Raw genomic sequence first — 19,737 nt, 5'->3', positions numbered from 1 at the left:
TCGTCTTGGACATTTAAAAATGCATAATTTGTGTGTGTTATATGATGCTGTCAATGAACAGACTCACCTTTAATCGAGCGAAGAGAGAAGCCATAACCGGAGCTTGACTTGACCAGGTAGCAGAGTCTGGGTTTTAGAGGCTGTTGGACCACAGTGCTGACTGCTGGTGTAAGATGAGGCTCACCCAGGTTCACTCCTTGATTCTTCGCCTGCTTGTAAGAAGCTTCATCCAGAATGTGGAAGTTGACTGTGGCCCCGCTGCTTCTCACTAGCTCAACCACCTAAAAAAAAAAAGTCAATTTGTAAAAGTAGAACAGGACTTTCTCGAACAGTTCAGAACACACACACCTCAGAATGGGAAAGTCCATCGATAAATTTGCCATTCACTCGGAGGATTCGGTCTCCATCCTTCATGCCTGACAGTTCAGCAGGACCACCCATCTCCAAGCAGCGAATCAGGTGACCATCCTCGCCGTGCTCCACCCTCAAGTAGAAGCCGAATGTCTGATTCGGCCTCTTGGTTAGAGAAATCACCTTTGGCTTGTACACGGCCATGTTCTGTCGCACACGCGAAAAAAACAATCAGGACTTACTGCAATGTGATGAAGTCATTTCCCATTTAAATGACAACAAATTAGATTCATATAAGAGCAAGGTAACCCTAAAGTCTTAAAGTTGATCGTCCATGCAAGTGTCACAGTGACAGTTAATGGTTAATCAATTAAGTTGGTGACGACTCAGACTTCAGAGGAGTGCTGAACTTTGAACGCCAATGCCGCCATGACCAACGTCATTAGATTTCGAATGTTATTATTGTAAAAAAACTAGTGAGACGTGGTGTTGTTTTGGTTGACAAGCACCTGCACGTGATGCAACTCTACAGGCATTACTGGAAGAGTTCAAAGTTAAGGATTTAACAACAAAAAATACTAAAAAAAATAATAAAAATGTGGTAAAGGTCCAACAAAAAAAAAAAATGTAATCTATAATATTTACCTTTTTATTTATTTATTTTTTCTAATTTAATTTCCTTATTTTTTCTAAAACAAAACGTTTGTGTATATTGTATACTAATATTGAAATATGATCTATTAATGTGTATATATTAATGAATTATATACTTTTTAATTTAACACTTAAGGTCTCTTTTGTGCCAGCACGTAACCACAGTTCTGAATATGGCTTTGTAATTAATAAAGCTCTTTAAATTATAGAATGGATTAAGCAAAGAAGTCGAACAATGTACCAATACGATCTAGTTTAAGAAATTGTTCAAACGCAAAGTGTTTACTAAGTACAAGGAAGAAGAATCCTGATAAACATCTTGAACCTTATTGAAAAATGAGATAATCTTATTCATCTCATTATTTGAATTATAACTTAACTTGATCAATTATCTATTTACCCGTTTAATTGGTTTATGTTCCAAGTTGAGCACAGAAATGTATTAGACATTGCTATGAAATGGAAAAGGGGGAATATTAAATAAGCTCTTCTTCCCACTCTTATTCAGACATGCTGTAATGAGAAATTGAATGTGATGTACCCCATATTGTAACTGTATGCATGTTGGAAATACATTAAAACTATAAGTACAGGGTCACTCACCATAAAGCTCCAGTCTTCACTCGCTAGCCTTCCCAAAGCAAGAGTGTAAAGTGGCTGCTCCAGAGTTATCCAGCTTCTCCTCCTCCTCCACACGTCCTCCAAAAGGGACTTTGATAAGCCAAAGGTGAGCTTAAAGGTTGAGTTATTTAACAGGGTCTATAAGGAGTGCCTCTACAAGGCTGAGACGTTATGTCATACGTTCTTGGAAAAATGTTGGTAACGCAGTTTATGAAGCTGTAACACCATTACATTTATTACACATTTTGGAGTGCAATGGCTTTTACACTCAAACTTGTGTATACTTTATAGCCAGGTAACATAATCTAATGTACTGTAGCTGAACTGATAAAAGGTACAATCATCTCGCAATTCTATAATTAGTTTCAAACAAGGGTTACAATCCTACGGCTCAAGGGCCACATGTGGTCTCAAGAGCATTTTATAAATGGGTATAAAATAGCCAAAAAACAATTAACTCACAAATGCTAATAATGAATCATTATAATAAATACATGTAATAAAACTATAAATAAATAATAATAAATATAGCAGCGGCTAGCTTGGCAAAAATTGTTTGCTTTCTAATGAAAAAAATGTAACCCATGTCTCAAGTGCTTTTTTCTTCTGGCATTGTATTTCAATAAAAACTAAAACAAGATTACAAACTATGTAAAATACAATTATAATTGTGTACATTTTTTGGATAGTATAAAAAATACATTTGGAGATGAATGTCTTTTCATTGATACTATCTAACATTCATCAATCAGCTACACTTTTTTTTGAGATTTTTTAAACATTCCAAATAATTGTAATAATGTTTAGTAAATTACAACTATTTCAATGTACTTAATAAATGTATTTATTTGATTAAAAGTTGAACACCGTATCTACTGTATGCCTTTATTATTATTCTTTTATATTTTGCAATTATTGTTCCAGTACAAATTGAAGTAAAAAAACAACTATTTAGACAGGGGCAGACAATTGTTTAGAGGACAAGTTTAGGAAAGTTTAAAAGGCGAAAGAGTGCGTGCAGTTTTCCAGGGAGCAGAGCTTTACAGTCACTATGGTCTTTAACTGTGGGAGAGTACTCACTGTCAGTTATAAAAAACAAATTATGATTCCTCAGCACTTTGGGATGGAACAAAGGTGACACAATCTCAACTGAGACCTGAAAAAACACAACCAGTTTAAATACTAAAAATAAAGCTATAATATTTTTATAAAAAGTTGACATTATAGGCTCAAACTGATCCAAAACTAAAAAGGGCCATTTTGTGCTCTTGACATGGTGTTTAAATGTGTGGTAATTTACTGTACATCCGATATGGTCCATCAATTACTACCGTACAAGGTGTGCTAAGGTTGGTCTTAGGCTTCTTTTGGAGGATCCATTTGGGCTGGCATGGCATCGGGGGAAGCCCCCGTCTCCTGTTGAGGGAGGTCTGTGATATAACCCTCTGTGTCCTGTTGAGTAAGGCCTGTGATACATTTCGGAAACCATTTGAGAATAGTAGTGCCGCCTGACTCATTCCAGTCGCCATCAACCCTTTCCTGCAATACGTGGAGGAAGAGAATATTATAAAACCTTTACTATTTGCAATAGTCCTACTATATTAGGTCTCATACATAGCTATTTACTTCAACATTACTGTAGTACACATGCACACTCTATTGAGATCCAATACAGGAGCTCTTCATTAGGAGGTACTACAGTGCAGATGGTGGGGGGGGGGGGGGGGGGGGGGGGGATCTTCCATTTTCCAAAGACCATATACTGCAAGGTATACAGCCATTTTGGGTTAGAGGTGCCATTTATGTTGACATTTGACCCCCACACACAGGTTTTTTTGGGTTTCTGCTGTTCAAATGTGACCCCCGTTTAATTTTGTCTGTAAAATATGTCACAGGACGGGACAATAAAAACAATTAGTTGCAGGCTGCAAATTGCACCTCGGCCACACTTTGGAAGCAAGAAGGTTGTATTTTAAGAACTGAGCTGATTTCCAGCAAATTTGGTAGACGTTTAAAAAAGGCCAACTAAGAATAGTAGCACACAAAATAATGTTATGTTGTTTGTAATGTTTCATCAGTGTGGTTAGGTTATTTTTAGAATATAATGTAATCTGCATTGTTCAGCTACTATAAGTAATACGCAGCAACACACCCAGAGATATCAAATTATCTTTAGATCGTTAAAGGAAATTTGGTATAGTTTCTGGTTGGAAAATGTACTTAGAATGGACAGATGCACACTGAAGAACAACACGTATCTTCAGTTATAGATGAAGAGTTATGAATAGAGGCAGTAGCAGCAGCACCTTCAAGGTTTTTGTTTTGTTCTATATTTTTACCATTCTCGTTAATATCTGTGGTCTGCGTTTTAGTCAGAACAGAAATCACATCAACTGTAATATTGTGTCATGGCTGCCACGCTAATAAGTAAGTGTGTTTTTGCTTGATTACCTGCTCTATCTGGTGGTATTCACCATGCTGCTCACAGCCAATGTCAAACACATACTTCCCTGGGCCAGACGGCTGCAAACAAACAGTATGAAGAAAGTATTAGACACTCGAGTGCATCTGGAAAGTATTCACAGCGCTTCACTTTTTTCACGTTATTATTGTACTGCCTTATTTCTAAATGGAACACATTATTTTTTGTCCTCAAAATTCTACAGACAATACACCATAAGGACATTGTGAAATGTTTTTTATTTTAATTTACAAATTAGAAACAAAAAACAAAACAAATCACATGTTTGTACATAAGTATTCACAGCCTTTGCTCAATACATTGTTGATGCACTTTTGGTACCAATTACAGCCTCAAATATTTTTAAATATAAGATGCCACAAGCTTGGCACATCTATCTTTGGGCAGTTTCGCCCATTTGTCTTTGCAGCACCTCTCAAGCTCCATCAAGTTGCATGAGAAGAGTTACTTTTCATCCAGGATGTCTCTGTACCTTGCTGCATTCATCTTAGTCTATCAGGGAGGTGACCAAGAAGCCGATGATCACTCTGTAAGAATTACAGCATTCTTCTGTGAAGAGAGGAGGACCTTCAAAAAAGGACAACCATCTCCGCAGCAATCCATCAGTCAGGCCTGTAGGTAGAGTGGCCAGGCCAACATGCACCTGAAAGACTCTCAAGACCATGAGAAAAAAAATTCTCTGTCTGATGAGACAATGATTGAACTTTTTGGTGTGAATGACAGGTATCGGGTTTGAAGGAAACCAGGAACTGCTCATCACCATGCCAATACCATCTCTACAGTGAAGCATGGTGGTGGCAGCATCATCATGCTGTGGGGATGTTTTTTAGCGACAGGAACTAGGAGACTAGTCAGGATAGAGAGAAAAATCAATGCAGCAATGTATAGAGATAACCTAGATGAAAACCAATGCTTCCCATTCAACTTGATGGAGCTTGAGAGGTGCTGCAAAGAGGAATAGGTGAAACTGCCGAAAGATAGGTGTGCCAAGCTTGTGGCATTGTATTAAAAAAGACTTGAGGCTGTAATTGCTGCCAAAGGTGCACCAACAAAGTAATGAGCAAAGGGTCTGTAAACGTACTGTATGTACACAAGATTGTTTTAGTTTTTAATTCTTAATAAATTAGCAAACTTAAAAAAAATTACAATAATTGTCAATTTTGAGGAGAATAATTAATTTAATCCATGTTTGGAATAAGGCTGTACCATAACAAAATGTGGAACAAGTGAAGTGCTGTAATCAAACCTGAACGTGTCAGCCTTATTAAGAATTAATCCCATTTTAATTTGTGTTTTTAGACTTGTACTTAAATCCAACATTTTTCATATTGTGGTCAAATTTGACGTTTGCCATAAAGATAGAAAAAGAAGTGTACCGACAACAGAATTCAGAGGTACTCCACACATGATTACATTAATTCATATTCCGTCTGGCCACATTTTGTGATGAAGTGATTTTTTTTGTTTTAAATGTGTATCTTCTTAGTGGAATTGACACAAAAATATCATAAGTTTTTTACAATTTGACCAGAAATCTATGTCCACAACAATTTCATACAATACAATTTTATGCAATATTTACTATTTAGGGTTGATTAAAATTCCATAGTTTATGCAAGAAGGTACCTGGATCCTTTAAAATGGTGCAAATGTTTCACAATGTCGGAAAACAATGAATAGTTTACATCTATAACACAATTTACAGCTTTATGCCACTATATCAGCGTCATTTTCAGCTAAACGTTACCCATTACCCAAATAAAAATGTATTTAATTTGCAATTTGGCCAGGGTATAAATAATTGTAGACTCAATTGTATGTGTGGAGTGTCTCAATGTTGTCTTTTTTGTCCACTTTTTTTAATAGCTTTATATTTACTGCATTTTTGTTTTAAGATGATGCTGCCATAACATTATCCATTATCCAGGAGGAAACACACCAACAAAGATATCAAACAAAATAATCAAAAAAGTTTGGAGGAATACTATCTCATAAAACTGCATTATAATTCTTCCATCCATCCATCCATTTTCTACCGCTTGTCCCTTTCGGAGTTGCAGGGGGGTTCTTGAGCCTATCTCAGCTGCATTATGTTCTTGTAATTCTTGAACTTTTCATACCGCGCTAAGCGCGCTTGTCTTAGATTATAGTGAGGGTATATATTGTTTTTGCTAAATACAAAACACAACTTACAATATTGTTGACAAAGTTACTATTGTATCTGTGGTTGGCGTGAATGAACTCTCCAACCGACTCAATCTTGCCATTCTCCCATTTTCCAGTGTACACAGAGCCAGTGTCCTGGTAGCAGTAAGTGCCCTGACCGTGCCTATTAAAAAAATACAACAAAATCAAAAACAGGAATTTTGCATTTTGTATTTGTAGTTAAAATGACAGTTCGATTTTGCTCAAAACTACATTTATCAAACCAAAAAATATAACAAGAAAACCACCCTCCATCGTATGTTACCATTAGTGGTTTAACAGAACATATATATTAAAAAAGCTTACACTCTTAATATAAAATAAAAAATGTTTGTCTGCTCGGAAAAAAAGACTGCCTTAATGGTGGTCACTCAGGGCTGTCTCATACAGATGTACAATTATGTTCATAATAATAGCAGTGTGTTTAAAAAGGTGAGTAAACCTCAAAATTCTTCAAATAAATTGTATTTTAATGAACACAAATGCATTGGGGACACGGCACATTCTATTTCAAAGCCAGAAAATTGGAAAAAAGTAATTTAATTTGACAATATTTGACAGAAAGTCAAGAAATATAAAACAAAAAAAATAGCAGTGTTGACATCTTTCTTTACGAAACTCAAATGTACTGTATAAACTAAGAAAAGCTTGCAGATTCAACTTTCCTTAGAATTATTAACTATAATTTAGTTACATAACCTTGGTTTCTGATAACTGCTTCACATCTGTGGCACATGGAGTCGACAGGTATTGCAGCCAAGGAAAATTGTACTACGTTCCACAATTCCTCTGCATTTTTTGGTTTTGCCTCATGAACAGCATTTTTTATGTCAGCCCACAAGTTTTCAATGGGATTAAAGTTCGGGGATTGTGCTGGCCACTCCATTACTTGAATGCTGTTTGTCTGGAACCATGATTTTGCTCGCTTGCTGGTGTGTTTGGGGTCATTGTTTTGTTGAAACACCCATTTCAAGGGCATTTCCTCTTCAGCATATGGCAATATGACTTCTTCCAGTATTCTGATGTACTCAAACTGATCCATGATCCTTGGTATGCGATAAATAGGACCAACACCATAGTATGAGAAACATCCCCATATCATGATGCTTGCACCACTGTCTTCACTGTGTACTGTGGCTTGAATTCAGTGTTCGCAGGACGTCTGACAAACTGTCTGTGGCCCTTAGACCCAAAAAGAACAATCTTACTCTCATCAGTCCCCAAATATTACGCCATTTCTTTTTAGGCCAGTCAATGTGTTCATTGGCAAATTGTAACCGCTTCAGCACATGTCTTTTTTTTTAACAGTGAGACTTTGTGGGGGCTTCTAGCTGCTAGCTTGGCTTCACATAGACGTGGTCTGATTGTTACAGTACTCACAGGCCATCTTAGATCCTCCTGGAGCTGATCATTGGCTGAGCCTTTGCCATTTTGGTTATTCTCCCATCCATTCCAATAGTCCTTCTTCTTTTTCTTCCTTGCCTTTTTGGTTTTGGCTGCCATTTTAAAGTGTTTGATATCCTTTTAGCTGAACAGCCTATCATTTTCTGCACTTCTTTATAGGTTTCCCCCTCTTTTATTAAATTCTTAATCAAAGAACGCTCTTCTTCTGAACAGTGTCTTGAACGACCCATTTTACTCTGTTTTCCAAGGACAAATGCACAGCCAGCATATGCAGCGTCAGTTGCCTTGATCCTTAAATAAGGGCCACTTGTTTAACACCTTTTTTTCCACATATTCAATGACCCCACTTATTGAACTACGCACTGCTATTTTTTTGAACACGCCCCTTTCAGTAAATTATTCAGTTTCACAGAATCAGCAGCATGCACATCATGCCTGTTGGGTCTGTTGGTTTTCTATACCTTTACTAAACATTCTAGAAACGTACTTGCAGTGTAGAAGTTGAAATTCTAACAAAAACAGTGATTTATCTTGTGAGTGATGTGGGACTGCTATTATTTTGAACACAACTGTACATGCCCAGAGCACATCTACATAAACAAAACTAATTTTAGCTCAGGGGCCACATGGAGGAAAATCTATTGCCATGTGGGCCGGACTGGTAAAATCATGGCATGATAACTGAAAAATATAGACAACTTCAGATTGTTTTTTTGTTTGAAAATAGACCAATCACTTTCTAAAAATGTACAAATCATAATGTTTTTTTTACACTTACATGTTGCGGTTGAAAATATTCTACTTTCTGAATAAATTATGTGATAATGTTCATCAGTCAAATAGGTGGAATTGAGTCCGGCAGAGTTTTAAAACATTCCCATTGGAGTTAATGTTTATTCTATCACAACATGAAATTAATAATGATATCAACATCAAATTACAGGATGTTATTAATGTAATTTAATCAATTTCCTCAACGGATGTAGTAACATCATGTGGTTTATTCTGTACACAAGTAGCATTATTTACAACACTTGTAAATTTGGACTCATTTAATTCATCACACATGAAGTTAGAAGGGGATACATATTATTTCAGCATATTTATGTGTGCACAGAAAATGTGTTCTGGTCATAAGTACAACACGAAATGTACAGATTATCAATAGCATTTATTTGGGTTGAAATGTCCCATGTTACATTACCAACAACAATCAAGGCATGAACGTAACAATCCGCATTTTTTATACTCTCACTATTAAGCAGCATACAGTAAGTACGTTTTGTCCAAACACGGAAGTGTTGCCTCTATTTTAACACGGCACATAGCCCTGCCCCCTCTGAAGTCATAGGCGTTCTAAGGCAGGGTATACAAAAAAAATGCTATTGTGACATCCAGTGGACACATTTAGAACAGCAGTTTCTTTCATTCAAAACTTTCAGCTCATTTTTATACTTGGCAAACTCATCTCGCAGGCCGAATAAAACCTGTTTGCGGGCCCGATCCGCCGCGCGGGCCGTACGTTTGACACCACTGCTCTAGGTAGTCCCGTAAGGGTTGCAAACAGTCACTTAGAGCCATAGTGGTAGAGAACTGAACAATGTACTACAAGTGCATTTATCCTGGCTGCTCAGTGCAACATGGCAAATTAAACAACAAAGGAAGAAGATAATGTACTCCGCAAAGTCAAAGAATAAGTATTCTTATTCTTTGCATTAATAGGGTTGAACTTATTTTTACACTTGTACGATTTGAGAATATACGGTACTAAGTTCAAACAGTGTCTGTACAGTACAGTTAATCAAGGTTATATGTATGGCGAAGACAGTTTGATACTGGAAAAGGTTAATTTCATTACATTTCTTTCCTACACGGGAAAAAACATTTAAAAAATAACACATCCGATATGAAGTGACATGTGATGTGGAAAGTGCAGCAATACCTCATGTGATTTAGCCATTCTCCCTCATATGTGTCCCCGTTAGAGTAAGTGTAAACACCAAGGCCTTGTCGCAAGTCTTCGGACCAAGAACCTGGTGGACAAGCAACAGTTTGAGTTGAGTAGAGTTTGAGTTTATTTCGTACATGCATGCATACAACATGATACATCACAATTTCCAGTTTCTATATTCAACATGTTTGAAAAGGAGTAGGAAGAAGCAGAGCTTATTTAATACTACCCCTTTCCCTTCACATAGCAGTTGCTAAAACTTTTGTTCACTTCCATAAGTAATAACAATAAAAATAAATAAATAAATCATAATTGGTAAAGTAAGTTATATTTCATATGGTGAGATGAGTAACATTATCTTGAAAATGAATGGATGGCTGAGATAAATTCAGAATGTTTATCTTGGTTCTTCTTCTTTTTACTTTGTAAACACTAAGTTTGAAGAGTTTCTTGAAGTGGATCATATTAGTACATTGTTTGATTTCTTTGCTTAATCCATTGCATAATTGAATTCCACATACTGATATACTGAAGGTCTCAAGTGTTGTACGTGCATACACATGTTTAAAATTAAATTTTTCTCTAAGATTATATTTCTCCTCTTTTGTTGAGAAGAATTGTTGTATATTTTCGGGTAGCAGATTATAGTTTGCTTTGTGTATAATTTTAACTGTTTGCAAATTTACTATGTCGTGGAATTTCAGTATTTTTGATTCAATAAATAAACGGTTTGTTTGTTCTCTATATCCAACATTATGTAGTATTCTGACTGATCTTTTTTGTAACACTGTTAATGAATGAAGTGTACTTTTGGAGTTATTTCCCCATATTTATGATAAAAAAATGATAAATGGGTTATACTTGTATAGCGCTTTTCTACCTTCAAGGTACTCAAAGCGCTTTGACAGTATTTCCACATTCACCCATTCACACACACATTCACACACTGATGGAGGGAGCTGCCATGCAAGGCGCTACCAGCACCCATCAGGAGCAAGGGTGAAGTGTCTTGCCCAAGGACACAACGGACGTGATTAGGATGGTAGAAGGTGGGGATTGAACCCCAGTAACCAGCAACCCTCCGATTGCTGGCACGGCCACTCTACCAACTTCGCCACGCCGTCCCCATATTTCCACACAATAACTCAGATATGGTAACACTAGTGAGCAGTAGAAAATATGGAGTGATTTTTCATCTTGAACATGTTTTGTTTTATTCATTATTGACATGTTTCTTGCTACTTTATGTTGTATATTTTTTACATGAGATTTCCAGTTAAATTTATCATCAATCGTTATACCTAGAAATTTGGTTTCATTTACTCTTTCAGTTTCTACTCCGTCTATTTGTGTTTGACTTTCTCTTCTACTGTTACAAAATAGCATTACTTTAGTTTTACTGAGATTCAAAGATAGTCTGTTTTTGTCAAACCATCTTTTTAATTTGTTCGTTTCTTCTGTTATTATTTGTATTAGCTTCTGTGTGTTCTCTCCTGAACCAAACGCTATTGTATCATCCACAAATAATACTAACTTTAAATCTTTTGTAACTTTACAAATGTCATTTATATAGAGATTGAACAATTGTGGTCCTAGTATTGATCACTGAGGTACACCACAGGATATATTTAGCGTTGTAGACGTCTGTTCGCCTAGCTTCACGTATTGTTTCCTGTTCGTTAAATAACTTCTAATCCAGTTCAAGACCAACCCTCTGATGCCATACTGTTCTAGTTTTTTGATTAAAATATTGTGATTAATTGTGTCAAATGCTTTAGTTAGATCCATCTACACTACTGCCGCACATTTTTTACTGTCTATTGCATTGGTCATTTCTTTGCCTTCAATTCAAACCTCGAACCACTGGCTTTCCGATAACAAACTGTAACTACACCTGGGTAAAACAGAGTCCATCCTATTTGGGTCCAAGCACAACCTGGGTAAATCCCCGGGCTTTACGATTAAAGCAGGTGATACCATAATCACCAGCAAAGACAAGGTAATTTACCTAGGTTAGAGTTGAAGTAAGAGTACACCAATTAGCAATGTGCATATTCAAAATACTCAGAGAAACTGTACCCAAGTACCTGTCGAACTATTTCACCGGAGTAAGTGATGCTCACAGGTACTACACGAGAGGGAGTTCCTCAGACCTCGTCCCCCACAAATTCAAGACTCTCATGGGAAAAAATGCATTCTACTATTTTGCCACCACACAGTGGAATGCACTACCAACAGACCTTAAAAGTCGAACATCCCTACTAAATTTTAAAACTGCCATAAAATCAGTGCTCAGCTCAACCTCTACCTGATCTGAACCAAAATTGTTTCCCAGCAACTTTCCGAAGCATCAAACAGGTTTATATGTGGTTATAGTGTATATATATATACTGTATATATTCTCATTCTGTTTTGCACACTCTTGGAGTCATAGTCATGTACATAGTGTATATACCACCCCCCCCCCCCCCCCATGTTTTGTATATATTGTTTTTCAAATCACCTGACATGTATACTATGTATATGTACATAATTTATCAATTTTTTTTAACATATTTTTTTATATAAATGTTACAGGTTATATATGTTTTATTATTGAATGTATCAAATGTGATGAATATTTAATGGACCACAATAGAAACAAGCCTTTTGGCCTTTTGTGCCATCCATTTGCCTTTTTAAAGCATTACATGGATTTAATTCTTTAAGATGTCAATAAACTTCTCAATCAATCAATCAATCAATCAATCAATCAATCAATCAATCAGTGTCATGTACAGTGTATATACCCCCCCCCCCCACCCACATTTTTTGTATATAGTTTTTCAAATCACCTGACATGTATACTGTGTATATGTACATAATTTATTTTTAAAAATGTAACGTAATTTTTTTTATACATGTTACAGGTTATATATATTTTATTATTGAATGTATCAAATGTGATGAATATTTAATGGACCACAATGGTTAAAGTTAAAGTTAAAGTACCAATGATTGTCACACACACACTAGGTGTGGTGAAATTTGTCCTCTGTATTTGACCCATCCCCTTGTTCACCCCCTGGGAGGTGAGGGGCACAGTGGGCAGCAGCGATGGCGCACCCGAGAATCATTTTTGGTGATTCAACCCCCAATTCCAACCCTTGATGCTGAGTGCCAAGCAGGGAGGTAATGGGTCCTGTTTTTATAGTCTTTGGTATGACTCGGCCGGGGTTTGAACTACTAGGCCACTGAGTAGGAAAGGAAACAAGCCATTTGGCTTTTTGTGCCATCCATTTGCCTTTTTAAAGCATTACATGGATTCAATTCTTTAAGATGTCAATAAACTTCTCAATCAATCAATCAATCAATCAATGTGACAACTCCTGACACAAACCTTCATATTTGGATCCATCTGGGTAGTAGAAAATGCCTTGTCCATGTTTCATGTTTTGATGATAGTCTCCTACATATCTTGCTCCATTGACAAAACGATATGTTCCCTATTGACATCAAACACACCACATGTATTTATGGACAACAGTATCAATAACAATCAATCATACCTTCCCATGTCTTTTGCCATGTTCATATCGTCCTTGATAAACGTCTCCTTTAGGCAAGGTAGCTTTTCCACTCCCATGTCTCTCTCCTGCTTCGTTTCGGTCCCCTTCATATTCCTGCACCAATTATAAAAACAATTAAATGGTATTATTGGAGCTAAACGGCACAATCAGTATGCCTGTTAGCATGACACGCTAGCGTTGCCTAGGTTACTAAACAAAAACAAGATAACATATATATTCTCTCACCCCGAGTTTATTGCTTTCCTCATCAAACTCGTCGGATTCAATATCGGACATTGTAATAAATTAGTTTAAAAGCGGCAGTAATGATAAAGTTTTGCTAACAGGTTGCGGTGTTGAGGCGTAGAAACACCCCGAGTTTAAAAGCCGGAAGTCTCCTGCATGTAGGTTGCCATGTCGAGGCGACACATACGTGTTAACTCATTTACAATAATTTATGTTTCCCCACAAACATATAACGTCATAACTGTCAAATTAATTAACAAACAAACACTCCAATATAAAATATACATTTTATATCGATTTTTAAACGCTTTCATATTTTACGGAATCTCTTGGCCAACTTCGTTTCCGATTAGGATTTTTTTTAGCTTTAGTTTAAAATTAATTTTATTTTTAAAAGTTCCAGTCATTGGAGTCTTTTTAATCGTTTAATCCTTTTTTTAAATGTTTTATTCTATTTTAGTAAAGCCTGGTAGGTATGTACAGTTGCTATGACAACAATGTATCACTTATCAACACACCCCATTCATTTGTTTCCAAATGTGTTGTTGCATTTTTTCTATCTTCACATTGATATTATTTAACACTTTAAAACAATTCATATGATTACTGAAAAAAACATGTACTATTATGATTACTATGTTACATTATTTTAAATTAAATCTGTGCAATCTACTAATAAAAGTTTCAATCAATCAATCAATGTGCGGGATAACTACGTCTAAACATGGTATTCCTATTGCTGGTGGATCCCAGCACTATTTAGTGCAGGGTTGTCCAAAGTGCAGCCCGAGTGCCTTTTACGGCCCGCAGCAAATTTTTTAACGGCCCATATTGTAAAAATACTATTACAAGAAAGCTAAGTGGAAAAGGTGTTAGGGAACAAGAAAGTGGAAATATTGACACTAAAAACTAGGGATGCATATCAACATCAATATCAGATAACTTTCTACTTCTTCAAAACGATACAGATTACCGATTAATCTTTTTATATCTATTATTTTTTATATGTAGAATTGAACATGACTTGGACTTCCTTTTATTGTCATATATCTATTATTTTTTATATGTAGAATTGCACATGACTTAGACTTCCTTTTGTTGTCATATATATATATATATATATATATATATATATATATATATATATATATATATATATATATATATATATATATATATATATATATATATATATATATATATATATATATATTAGAGCTGGGAATCTTTGGGTGTCCCACGATTCAATTCAAAATCGATTCTTGGGGTCACGATTCGATTCAGAATCGATTTTTTTTTCAATTCAACACGATTCTCGATTCAAAAACGATTTTTTATTTTTATTTAATTTTTTATTTTTTATTTTTATTTTTTTATCAAAACAATACACAACAATACCATAATAATGCAATACAATTTCAAAACAAAACCCGACCCAGCAACATTCAGAATAGCAATAAACAGAGCAATTGAGAGCAATTGAGGACACACAAACATGACACGGAACAATCTAAAAGTAGTGAGACATAAATGAATATTATCAACAACAGTATCAATATTAGTAACAATTTCAACATAGCAGTGATTAAAAATCCCTCATTGATATTATCATTACAAACACTAATAAAAAAAAAAAATACAAAAAATGAACAATAGTGTCACAGTGGCTTACACTTGCATCGCATCTCATAAACTAAATGTCTAATGATAATGTCAATGAGGGATTTTTAATCACTGCTATGTTGAAATTGTAACTAATGTTGATACTGTTGTTGATAATATTAATTTTTGTTTCACTACTTTTGGTTTGCTCTGTGTCATGTTTGTGTCTCCTCTCAATTGCTCTGTTTATTGCAGTTCTGAGTGTTGCTGGGTCGGGTTTGGTTTTGGAATTGGATTGCATTGTTATGGTATTGCTGTGTATTGTTTTGTTGGATTGATTAATTTAAAAAAAAAAAAAAAATTAATTTAAAAAAAATAAATTGATTTTTTAAAAATGAGAATCGATTCTGAATCGCAAAACGTGAGAATCGTGATTCGAATTTGAATCGATTTTTTCCCACACCCCTAATATATATATATATATATATATATATATATATATATATATATATATATATATATATATATATATATATATATATATATATATATATATATATATATATATATATATATATATATATATATATATTCAGATGCACATTTCTTTGAGGCAGCTTCTTTAGAATAGGCTACATAGGCTTTCAAAACACTGTCATTGCGATGCTGGTGGTTCAGGAGGCTGATAAGGTTTAATGTGTTGAAACGTGATGTTTTTTTCCTCCTCGCAGAATGTTTGCAGAACATTTGGTGCAAATAGCACACAAAATGTCTTCCTCTGAATCAAGGAAGGCGTACCAAACCAGTGTTGCCATGTTTGTTTACAACCAGCTAAGGAGAAGTTTACGACACAAGTTGGCAAAAGGAGCGCTCGATTTGCTCACCCTAACCCACCACCAGCACAGTACGAGTAATCTTGCGTCATTGAAGCTATTTTTCTTCTCTGAAACATTCATGTAAAATATTGGCTTTGAAAATAAAATATATCAAATTTGCCCCTGCATTGTTGGATTTTTAGTGTGCGGCCCTCAGTGGAAAACGTTTGGACACCCCTGATCTAGTGTCATTCATGAGAACTGCTTGTGGCACAAAGGCTGTGTAAAGGACAGGCAAGAACAAGGGACGTACAGAATACGAAATGGTAATTATTTTTAAAACTAAAAATGACAAAACAATGTAAAACACTGAGTCATGTACAGAACCCAAAGCCAGTGAAGTTGGCACGTTGTGTAAATCGTGAATAAAAACAGAATACAATGATTTGCAAATCCTTTTCAACTTATATTCATTGAATAGACTGCAAAGACAATATATTTAATGTTCAAACTGAGAAACTTAATATTTTTTGGAAATAATCATTAACTTAGAATTTAATGGCAGCAATACATTGGAAAAGTTGCAAAAGTTGGCACAGGGGCATTTGTGTTACATTGCCTTTCCTTTTAACAACACTCAGTAAATGTTTGGGAACTGAGGAGACCAATTTTTGAAGCTTTTCAGGTGGAATTCTTTCCCATTCTTGCTTGATGTACAGGTTAAGTTGTTCAACAGTCCGGGTTCTCCGTTGTGGTATTTTACGCTTCATAATGCGCCAGACATTTTCAATTGCAGACAGGTCTGGACTACAGGCAGGCCAGTCTAGTACCCGCACTCTTTTACTACGAAGCCACGCTGTTGTAACACGTGCAGAATGTGGCTTGGCATTGTCTTGCTGAAATAAGCAGGGGCGTACATGAAAAAGACCTTGCATGGATGGCAACATAGAGTATGTTGCTCCAAAACCTATTAGTACCTTTCAGCATTAATGGTGCCTTCACGGATGTGTAATTTACCCATGCCATACCCCCATACCATCACAGATTCGGGTTTTTGAACTTTGCGCCTATAACAATCCGGATGGTTCTTTTCCTCTTTGGTCTGGAGGACACGACATCCACAGTTTCAAAAAACAATTTTAAATGTGGACTCGTCAGACCACAGAACACTTTTCCACTTTGCATCAGTCCATCTTAGACGAGCTCAGGCCCAGCGAAGCCGGCGGCGTTTCTGGGTGTTGTTAATAAATGGCTTTCGCTTTGCATAGTAGAGTTTTAACTTGCACTTACAGACGTAGCGACGAGCTGTAGTTACTGACAGTGGTTTTCTGAAGTGTTCCTGAGCCCATGTGGTGATATCCTTTACACACTGATGTCGGTTTTTGAGGGATCGAAGGTCACAGGCATTCAATGTTGGTCTTCGGCCTTGCCGCTTACGTGCAGTGATTTCTCCAGATTCTCTGAACCTTTTGATGATATTACGGACCGTAGATGGTGAAATCCCTAAATTCCTTGCAAAAGCTTGCCGAAAAATGTTGTTCTTAAACTGTTTGACAATTTGCTCACGCATTTGTTCACAAAGTGGTGACCCTCGCCCCATCCTTGTTTGTGAATGACTGAGCATTTAATGGAAGCTGCTTTTATACCCAATCATGGCACCCACCTGTTCCCAATTAACCTGTTCACCTGTGGGACACGTCCCAAAAATACATTTGCTGAGCATTCGTCAACTTTCTCAGTCTTTTTTGCCGCTTGTGCCAACTTTTTTGAAACACGTTGCAGGCATCAAATTCCAAATGAGCTAATATTTGCCAAAAATAATAAAGTTTACAAGTTCGAACGTTCAGTATCTCGTCTTTGCAGTCTATTCAATTGAATATAGGTTGAAAAGGATTTGCAAATCATTGAATTCTGTTTTTATTTACGATTTTCACAAGGTGCCAACTTCACTGGTTTTATGTTTTGTATGTTCGTTTAATTTAGAAAAGTTGAACTAAAACATGCAGAGATTACTTCACAATTGAATACGACATTTAAATATAGCTTTAAAGGAGAAAGTTATTTATACAATAATAAATGATACATATTCCGATCTTACTTTTCCACACTGTTCAGTATAATTTATATACTTTTTGCAATTGTCTTAGTTTCAGGGCACATCAGTAACAGATGGAAAGATCAACACAATAGCCTCCTTGCAGCTGCTGTGTCTATCACGCGATGTTCACACTCTGTTGTACAGGATAGGTTCTATCAACAACACTCATTTGAACACTTAAATCTTCACCGCTGTGTGAGAAAATTGGCTAAAAACTATTAGTCTCCTGCACCTCACATTGTAATGTTAATAAGTAGGCTTGAACAACAACAAAAATCTCCTTCGGGAGTCAGAACCGATTAGTGATGTAAAAGTGGAAAGGGACTAAAAAAAATCCTCTTGAGCTTTGCCTGCAGCACTGATGTCTCCGCCCTCCATTAGCCTTCGTCATGTCTTGGTATTTATCTACCTAAGAGATGGATGTGTTTCCATGACGCCGACTATAGCAGCAGCAGCAGCAGCAACAAGGCTTTCCAACTTAAAATGGCAGAAGATGCAAACATGCAGCTGCACTTGGCCACATTTGAAGGGCTGTCTTCATCAGCGGTAATCAACATGTCTGCTTGATTAGCAGCCCTCCTCCACACAACAGCACTAAAGTCTCCCCCCTCAGTGCTCATCCAGTTCGGCATCCTCCCATGTTTTTCTGGGCTAAGTGGCTTGGCACATGACCTGACCTGACAGCCAATTAAGGAAGATTGAAAGTGAATTCAGGCATCTCTCTTGTTTTGTCATTTTTAGTGTTTTCAGGCCAAGCAGATGGCTTCCGCTTACATATAACTGCAGGACTTGTTGACCTTTCAAACTCTTCTATGTAAATGTGGCACAAAAGGAAAACATAAAACCTGCTCACTTCTTAATGAGCAAAAAGTACAGAGTTTTCCTATTAATTGCATCCCTACTGTATTATCGTATTAGTTGAATTCTAATTAAAAGGGACATTTTGTGTTGTTCAGTTTTTATCGCAAGCCATTTTGGATGTGTCGAATAAAAAATAAGTAGAATTTTCCTTTTAATATACATTATGTTTGTATTATACTATATACACCATATTGCCAAAAGTATTTGGCCACCTGCCTTGACTCACATATGAACTTGACGTGCCATCCCATTCCTAACCCATGGGGTTCAATATGATGTCAGTCCACCTTTTGCAGCTATTCCAGTTTCAACTCTTCTGTGAAGGCTGTCCACAAGGTTGCGGAGTGTGTTTATAGGAATCTTCGACCATTCTTCCAAAAGCGCATTGGCGAGGTCACACACTGATGTTGGTCGAGAAGGCCTGGCTCTCAGTCTCCGTTCTAATTCATCCCAAAGGTGTTCTATCGGGTTCAGGTCAGGACTCTGTGCAGGCCAGTCAAGTTCCTCCACGCCAGACTCTGTCATCCATGTCTTTATGGACCTTGCTTTGTGCACTGGTGCACAGTCATGTTGGAAGAGGAAGGGGCCAGCTCCAAACTGTTCCCACAAGGTTGGGAGCATGGAATTGTCCAAAATGAAAAACAACCACACACCATAATTCCTCCTCCACCAAATTTCACACTCGGCACAATGCAGTCCGAAATGTAGCGTTCTCCTGGCAACCTCCAAACCCAGACTCGTCCATCAGATTGCCAGATGTAAAAGTGTGATTCATCACTCCAGAGAAGGCGTCTCAACTGCTCTAGAGTCCAGTGGCGATGTACTTTACACCACTGCATCCGATGCTTTAAATTGGATAGGTGGCCAAATACTTTTGGTAATACAGTGTATATTAATTT

The 19,737-nt window shown here is 36.5% G+C and overlaps 2 protein-coding genes across 2 annotated transcripts in view; both read right to left on the bottom strand.

Annotated features, from left to right (window-relative positions):
• pdzk1 (PDZ domain containing 1) overlaps nt 1-1,984 on the bottom strand; it is an 8,028-nt gene extending 6,044 nt beyond the window's left edge. The window contains 3 exon segments of the mRNA XM_062070519.1: nt 68-281; nt 349-558; nt 1,609-1,984. Coding sequence (XP_061926503.1) covers nt 68-281; nt 349-558; nt 1,609-1,611 — 427 coding nt within the window. The 5' untranslated portion in view covers nt 1,612-1,984.
• Nucleotides 1,985-2,163: 179 nt separating this feature from the next.
• rsph1 (radial spoke head component 1) lies at nt 2,164-13,617 on the bottom strand. Its single transcript, XM_062070518.1, has 7 exons — nt 13,463-13,617; nt 13,217-13,330; nt 13,048-13,153; nt 9,660-9,750; nt 6,302-6,437; nt 4,078-4,149; nt 2,164-3,165 (listed from the first exon to the last, which is right to left on the bottom strand). Exons 1-7 carry the CDS (start codon nt 13,511-13,513, stop codon nt 2,983-2,985), a joined length of 753 nt encoding a protein of 250 aa, XP_061926502.1. The 5' UTR covers nt 13,514-13,617; the 3' UTR covers nt 2,164-2,982.
• Between the last annotated feature and the right edge of the window lie 6,120 nt (nt 13,618-19,737).

The sequence above is a fragment of the Entelurus aequoreus genome, linkage group LG14 (genome assembly GCF_033978785.1).
Source record: "Entelurus aequoreus isolate RoL-2023_Sb linkage group LG14, RoL_Eaeq_v1.1, whole genome shotgun sequence".
Taxonomy (NCBI): Eukaryota; Metazoa; Chordata; class Actinopteri; order Syngnathiformes; family Syngnathidae; genus Entelurus; species Entelurus aequoreus.
The sequence above is the reverse complement of the archived record's forward strand: the minus strand, read 5'-3'. Positions and strand labels throughout refer to the sequence as shown.